At 44.7% G+C, this 7,708-nt stretch overlaps 3 protein-coding genes across 3 annotated transcripts in view; all 3 read right to left on the reverse strand.

Annotated features, from left to right (window-relative positions):
• Pmar_PMAR006564 (conserved hypothetical protein) overlaps nucleotides 1-2,050 on the reverse strand; it is a gene marked incomplete at both ends in the record, with an annotated part of 9,284 nt that extends 7,234 nt beyond the window's left edge. Inside the window, 3 exons of the mRNA XM_002767126.1 lie at nucleotides 383-504; nucleotides 560-691; nucleotides 1,106-2,050. Coding sequence (XP_002767172.1) covers nucleotides 383-504; nucleotides 560-691; nucleotides 1,106-2,050 — 1,199 coding nt within the window. The remainder of the gene's footprint in view (nucleotides 1-382; nucleotides 505-559; nucleotides 692-1,105) is intronic.
• A 639-nt stretch (nucleotides 2,051-2,689) lies between these two features.
• Nucleotides 2,690-2,873, reverse strand: Pmar_PMAR006565 (hypothetical protein; the record flags this gene model as incomplete). The annotated part of the gene is made up of 1 exon (XM_002767127.1): nucleotides 2,690-2,873. A coding segment is annotated over one exon (184 nt), but the record flags the coding sequence as incomplete, so codon positions are not given.
• A 1,931-nt stretch (nucleotides 2,874-4,804) lies between these two features.
• The window catches only part of Pmar_PMAR006566 (Sodium-dependent high-affinity dicarboxylate transporter, putative), a gene marked incomplete at its 5' end in the record, with an annotated part of 3,313 nt that continues 409 nt past the window's right edge, over nucleotides 4,805-7,708 (reverse strand). The window contains 8 exons of the mRNA XM_002767128.1: nucleotides 4,805-4,952; nucleotides 5,006-5,103; nucleotides 5,323-5,405; nucleotides 5,472-5,687; nucleotides 6,413-6,564; nucleotides 6,616-6,696; nucleotides 7,336-7,506; nucleotides 7,553-7,643. Coding sequence (XP_002767174.1) covers nucleotides 4,876-4,952; nucleotides 5,006-5,103; nucleotides 5,323-5,405; nucleotides 5,472-5,687; nucleotides 6,413-6,564; nucleotides 6,616-6,696; nucleotides 7,336-7,506; nucleotides 7,553-7,643 — 969 coding nt within the window. The 3' untranslated portion in view covers nucleotides 4,805-4,875. The remainder of the gene's footprint in view (nucleotides 4,953-5,005; nucleotides 5,104-5,322; nucleotides 5,406-5,471; nucleotides 5,688-6,412; nucleotides 6,565-6,615; nucleotides 6,697-7,335; nucleotides 7,507-7,552; nucleotides 7,644-7,708) is intronic.

Consider the following 7,708-nt stretch of genomic DNA (forward strand, 5'->3'; position numbering starts at 1 on the left):
AAACTCCACCATAACACGATCTTCTTACCTCCGCTGAATCAATGCCTTTGTTTGTTCCCCCATAGTCGCCGGTTCGAGTATCAACTCTCCGCCATCGTCGTCGGCGTCTTCCGGGATATCTATAATAGTCTCCGGAATTCTACCACCTTCGTCCTCTGCCGGTTGTAGAGGATCGGGCTTCGTTGACTCTACCGGAACTACGGCTCTGAGAGATTGATTCCTGAGGGACTCAGAGCATTGCTTCTGGCAAGAAAAAAATGAGTTAAAAAATTCCGATGCCGGGACTCGAACCCAGGTCGTCTGGGTGAAAGCCAGATATCCTAACCAGCTAGACTACATCGGACGATGAAAATAAAGCCACATACCCGACCCAGTATCTCACCGTGAATTTGCTATAACACTTTCCGATCGTTCCTCCGCACTCGGGTCCGCAACTCTCAGAAACACTTCTTCCAAATTCGTCACCGACACGCCATACGTGATCAACTGAAGTGAACTGTGAGCCTACCATCAAAGTCAGAGACCAACTCGAATCGGCGGCGGCCCAACTCGGGCTTACCAGGCCTTTCAACGTGTCACTTCTGCCAGCTATCTCAGCGTCAAGATCGTCCATGAGCGCCGGAAAGTCCTTAGCTGCAGCAAACGGCACTTGCACTAGTAGCTCCAGGCCAGCAGATGAGAGGACCTTGACCTATCAAGACGCAGTTCATGGCAGTGTGGGGGAATATGCACATGCCCAACTACATGTGTTGGTGAAGACAACCGAAAATTCAGAGGGAATTTTCACAGAATTCCAGTTCACTTCTACCCGAATTCAAATATAAACTCCAGTATGATGCGTGATGACACTTATAAACCCCGTTGAGAATAGCAGAGGTATTGCCAGCCGTAGAAGCTCACGCCGCAGGCGTATGTCTTGAAGACTTATAATAATCAAAGCGCCTGTAGTTTTACACTAGAACTGTGCTCTTGTAGTAATAACAGGTTACTCAATTAGGCGTGCGAACGAAAACACCATCACTTCGAAGATTTACAAGTCCTAGCAACCACTTTGAACCATACGCTTCAAAAAAAATCCCAAGTCCCCCAACTACCGTAGCCTTACCTGTCCAACCAGGCTCCTATCGCCTATACGCTCCTTAAGAAACTTCACCACCGACTCATCTCCCTCGTGAATCTCCTTTTTCTTCACAAAACTCAATACATAACCACAACCATAACACTTCTTCAGGAAACTCGACGATCCCAAACACTTCAACTCCCCACTGCCCATTATAGCAATTCTATCACCCAATACGTCAGCCTCGTCCATGTAGTGCGTAGTAAGACATATAATTCTGCCCGGTCTTCGCGCCTTCAAAAGCTCCCAAGTAGTTCGACGCGCATACGGGTCCATCCCCGAAGTGGGCTCATCCAGTATTACCAATTTAGGATCACCAACAAACGCGATCGCCACCGATAATTTTCTCTGCATGCCGCCGCTGAGACTATCAGATCGGAAGTCCCTTCTCCCCCCTAAGCCGACTTCCAGCAACAGGTGATCACAAGAATCTCGGAAAGCCTTCGAGCTCCTATTGAAGCCCCGGATACCACCAAAGCACTCCAAGTGCTCCATCGCTGTCAACTCTGGCCACAGCGCATTATGCTGAGGACACACACCTGTGATGCATCTTATTGCTGCCATATCTTTGGGAATCTCCAAACCGTACACGCTCACTCTGCCAGATGTCGGCGATAGGAAACCAGTAATCGCGCCCATCGTAGTCGTTTTACCCGCGCCGTTGTGGCCCAACAGTGCGAAAATTTCGCCCTCATACATGGACATAGTCACGCCGTTCACAGCAGTTATGGTTTCACCAGAAGCGCCTTTGAACTTTTTACAAAGTTTGGTGATTTCCACACACTTTCCTGCTTTCCTGAGCGCCTCCTTATACGCATCCACCTTCTCACGAGGAATCGATCGCTCATCATTGTCATCAACATCATCATCAGAAATCATCTCGCGTTTATCACCACCAAAGCACTCCAGCCAATAGGACTTCTGGAACATAAAATAATAAGGCCGACGGAACCCAATTTGGTAAGGATTTGTTTGATCAACGTAATAGTATAAAATCCACCACAAGACTGACGCCAGAAAATTCATAGCAACCGACTGAGCGTACGAATAATTGCGGTAATCGACAGTAGTATTATCAGAGCTCAGGCCACCGTAGGTCTCCTCGAGAAAACCTATAACATTGAGCCCTTCGCGAAAACCGACAATCGGTATAAATGACATAAAATTTTTAGTAGACGCGGACGCATACTCTGGCACCGAGATGAACAAGCCCGCGAGGTACACGAAAAAACCAATGACAGCTCCAACTCGCTCACGAGTAAAAATCGCGGACATTAGGAATGCAAATGACATACTCGAGAGACCAAAGGAAAAGTTGAGCATGAATATGAGCACCCAGGACGAGTTCTTATATGTGCCGACTTTCATCACCAGAGAGATCGCTAAGCATATAACCAACCACGTGACGATCTGTGTGATCAGCCACGACACGTAATAGGATACATCCAACAGGCCCATCATTCGCATAATTTCGCGAAGTCGCATTTCTTTCTCTCGTATAAGCCTGGAGATCTGCACACTGACCGATGCAGAGAAAGCGAAAACTACCAACCACGTGAGATCGCTTACCAAATCGATACCATCCGAGGACCAATACGGCTCCACTGGAAAAGGCACCGACAAAACTCGTTTAAAAACCGTCTTATCCTCGTTGTTGATATCAGCACCAGGAATCTCGATAGTCTCAGTAACAGCTTCGTGTCGCGAAGCAATAAAGCGTTGTACCAACAACTGTATCGCGAGAAACCCATTCCTAATATAAAAATGTCGCGCAGAATCATCACCAACGTGACGCTCAATTCCCCTAGGGTCATCCTCGAGTGTCGCACGTGTTATCCATCTACTGATTCGTCCAATAGTTGCATTTAATCTGATCTTAAACTCGGGTTTTTCATCGCGGAGTACATCATTTTCAAGAACAACCGCGCCACACAGACGGTCCCAGGCCAGAGGATCACTGCCGCGCTCCTCACCAGAAGTAGTCTCAACTGACGAGCCGTAATTTTCATCTTCGATATATTCCTTCAATGCGTCTTCATCACTAAATATTCTGAATATTGTTCGAGTTTCCCACGAACCGCACTGCGCCCAATTCGTAAGGAATATCTCCCTCGCGTCGCTGTCGCCATAACCCCCCTGAACGAACCCAGGCACATACTGATTTCCAAGTTGCCAATGATACGTAAAATTATGACCAGTAGCATTGATGACTTCATTTTCAAGTTTTTCATATTCTCCTTCGAAATAACTCTTCAATTCATTCGCGAGTTCATTTTGTCTGTCACCTTTAGCCACTATTGCTAGACTCTTACACCAACAAGACTGACCAGAATCGGCCATCGGTTGCCTCCTGAAAATTCCCCAGTATCGCGTATCGTCCACAAAATCAACATTAAAATCTTGTGCCCTCGGGTAGCCGTTCGAACTCACCGGATCAGCCTCAACTACTTCTTTGCGTTCAAAGTCCAAACCGAGTAAACCAGGTAGTTGAAAGATCAGCCAGGATAGTATTATCGGTAGTAGTATTTCACAACAACTACACTTCCAACTTCGCACTTTAAGAATTGCGTTTTTCCTCAGGAGTGTGCCAACCTGGCGGTGAACCATGCGTTTAGGGGTGTTCAATCTCGACTCAGTAGCGTCAATCTGAGCTTCTGAGGGAACCGACTGAGTCATTTTGCCTTCCATAAAAAGCTTAACCGAACCACCTTTTCCTTATTAATAACACAATCCAAAACTAATGTTATAATGTTCGAAGTAAGAGACGGCTCCCAACTCGCTGTCGCCTATTTTCGGGCGAGCGCTAAATTAAACGCGTTCTCGGAATTATGTTCTGTTATCATGTTTAGGTAATAATCGTGTATTGGTTTGTACCACTGTTAACCTAAGGGGCCATCGGAGTAAGAGCGCCTATTTCGTATAGCGTGATCGATATATCCTCATAGTCTGTACGCAAGTACATAGTTATAACTCCCTCTATCGGCTACTACGGTGCTACTGGTACAAGAACGCTAATACGAACTAAAGATGTTCTTGTTGATAACATATTGTCTATAGTGAATGCTAAACGTAGTATATAAGAGGGTCCACCCGCGATTGGAAAAAGGATCTCTGAGAAAACACGTAGAACACGTCGTGAAACGGCTGCTGGTTGGACATGGCCACTATTGATTAAATTAAGATTTCACCCTTCTCCCAACTTCAAGGGATTGAGTTCAACTATGCCTCCTGAAGTGGAGACAAACGATCTATCAACAACATGTACGTTGTTCGGAATCCTCCGAGCTCCTCAGCGAGTGACATTGGCAATAAACTCAGAGCCTTTAGATGAGGTTGTTATATTTACAGCAAGAACGATAGGAAAAAGGGGACAAGAAGTTTTGTGGTGCCTACAAAGATATGGTTAAAAGGACAACTAGATCACAACGTCATAAAACAACGGATATACATTGGCGCGATCTGGCATCTCTAACACTGTGAAGCAGAACTATATTGCTAAAGTAGATGAGCAAGGTCCCGATGTACAAACACCGGCCCAGCTGTAATATACACAACCACTATTTCACTAATTTCCCGCCGGAAAATACGAGTAAAATTTTCCTCCAAATTGACCTACTAGAACTCGAGCGCACAACTCATCCTGTAAATGATACGCAGTGTTGTTTCTAATGATATTTAGTGACAGAAGGAAAATCGAGGTATGCAAGTGTGTATTGCCATCAACACGGGGAATATTAAATCGAATATACACCTTTTCACCAGCCGAGGAACATAGCCCATGCATACCCCACAGTGCTTATGATGACTGAAATCAACAACGCCACAGCAAAACCTGACAGCAAGTTGTTTAACAATCGGAAGGTCCCCGGATCGATCCCGGCATACCTGACTTTACAAAGTCTCTTGACTGTAGTATTGGGGTAGTTGGCGCTCCAGGCAGCGACAGATTGACCACTCCTGCGGCGTTTGCATTAGGGAACGAGCTGAAAGACGAAAATATGAAAACCTGAAAATGGTCAACTACATGTGTTGTAAAAAATTCCAAGGAAATTTCTATGGGTTTCTGCACACTTCTACCCGAATTCATACATAAACCTCCACAACAAACTTTGTGTGTGAAATCCTGAGCTCAGCTGATGAAACTAACAGTGGCATCCACAATCACAAAACATCGAATTGAACTAATCACATAGACACCTCACCTCACAGGCAGACCCATCGCTGCTGATGTCATAAACGCACACCCAACCGTAAACAAGCGTGGATGTCCAACAACAGCGCCAACCTGAGGTAATGCAAATCTCGCTCGCCCCAAAAATAATAACCACCACCACGATATGTTATTACTTACCTTAGCAACAACGGGCAAGGCCACAATGGCACACACTGTCGAGGAGAGGAAGTTGGCGACCAACCCCGTGCAGAGGAAGAAGCAAACCGCGCTCGCCCAGACACTTGATCCTTCCAAAGACTTTGATATTTCATCAGCTATAATACGCAAAAGGCCCGAACTCTCCACTGCGTTGCCGAGAGCTACACCTCCACCAAGTAGCGTCAGGACGGACCACTGAAATGGGAACTATTTAACACCAAACTTAATACAGGTTATATTTCTAATTTCAATACACGGTATTGAACTAGCATTATAAACAGTAAAAATCCACGCAACGACTATGCCGCACCCCGGGGGCTCGTCAGTGAACTATATAATGATCTCTTGAATGGTCGTCAGAATCAAATACCAAAAACCGAGTACATTCCCTATATTTCTGACATGCGATATTGAACTAGCATTATCTATAGTAAAAATCCAGACAATGACTATGTCGGACCCCGGAGGCTCATCAGTCAACTATATAATGATCTCGTGAAAGGTCGTCAGAATCAAATGAATCAACCGAATATATTCCAATATGTGATATTGAGCTCGCATTGTACACAGAAAAAATCCAGACAATGCTGAACCTCAGAGTCAGGCTACATATTGTTAATCAGCCAGATGATAGTGTTTCAAATGCTCCTACTACTAAGTATACGTATCATAATCGGATTATATTGATATCGATAAATACTATACCTTACATGTACTAACATATAACACTTGTGCTCGAGAGGGAGCGATTCCACCACGAAATGTATCAACTTTCAGACACTCTCCTCACGTGTTAAATCCAATGCCTACTGACTAATATAACATAATTATATGAATATCTTCATTAGTAACATATAATAGAAATCTGTGCCCCTCATCTTAGACATACTGGCAAAGAATCGATTGCATCCCAAGCTCACCTGCATGCCATGCCAATCTTCCGTCGTTAGAATGCCCAGACTATGTAGAGCTACGACAGCCATCAGCCCGACCATTCCCATACTTCCAAATACACCGTCAAGTCCAACTATATCGAATATCATCCACAAAAACACGGTTATTGCTACTATACCTGATAGCGAACACCTAAAGAGCGGGGCGAGTTAACCCAATATCAGCTTACCAAGGATAATCCAATCCGTGGATTTTAATGGCGCGTGACGCAACTCCGCATCTGAACAACTTCCAGACTCTCCATACACACCTGCATACGGTCATCAACACCCTCAAATTCATAAGCATTCACAACGATCATCCTCAGTGATTATATATTATTGTTATAAAGTGATAACGTATGATAACATGATAAAAGCTATCAGTATGGATATATGATATGAAGGGATACTGATATACTAGATCTTCATAACGGAGGGGCGGCGCTCGCTTGATCCGCGTTTGCTGATATGACCAATGAACTTGACGTATGTCCCCGGTTCGATCCCCGAGTTAGACATTCCCCGTCAAAAAAAGTTTTCGTGCATATCTCGCCGAGCTGTTCGAGAAATTGAGTTTTCCGATTTTTTGCACAGACCTCGGCATATAGAGGAGTCGTTTGATCTATCTGGTGCCCTCTAACGCTTCGTAGTTAAGCCAGAATAGTTCTGCACGCACGCACAACGCGAAAGTGCCTGTTGTCGCGGTATATGCTTTGTCTCTCCATATTACATAAAATACCCTATACTTCAATATAACTATACCAGCAATTAACGATATTTAATATTCCTACATCGCAAATTACGGCTCCAGAAATTACTCGGAAAATTTTACATTTTACGAATATAATAAATTCCGACTAAGACAATCAGTTTGCTGAACACTCAAGTGCTACTGGGAAGATCATTACCCTCACTAGAATTTCGTCGCCTCTCAGTCATCTCCACCATTTTCGCATCGCTCCGCCTCCAACTATACATAAATTTCAACACCACGAAAACTGACGCGGCTGCGATTGCACAAACAGGGAGAGCGAAAATGATCCATTGCATAAACGACAGATCAGAGCCGCCATTCGAACCTGACAATTGCTGTTATCCGCCCGATAAATTACCAGCGAATATTACGCAGAGCCACAAGAGCAATAACGTTCTGAGGGGAAGCGATCGGCGTGATCATGCCGCCGACGTTGCCTAAGTAAGAAGTGGTGGATTTCGGCTATGAATATAAATATCAAACAAGAAACTATAGTATACGCATTTCGTTATTCACAGAGTGCATTC

Source organism: Perkinsus marinus, assembly GCF_000006405.1.
Source record: "Perkinsus marinus ATCC 50983 genomic scaffold scf_1104296971186, whole genome shotgun sequence".
Classification (NCBI taxonomy): Eukaryota; Perkinsozoa; order Perkinsida; family Perkinsidae; genus Perkinsus; species Perkinsus marinus.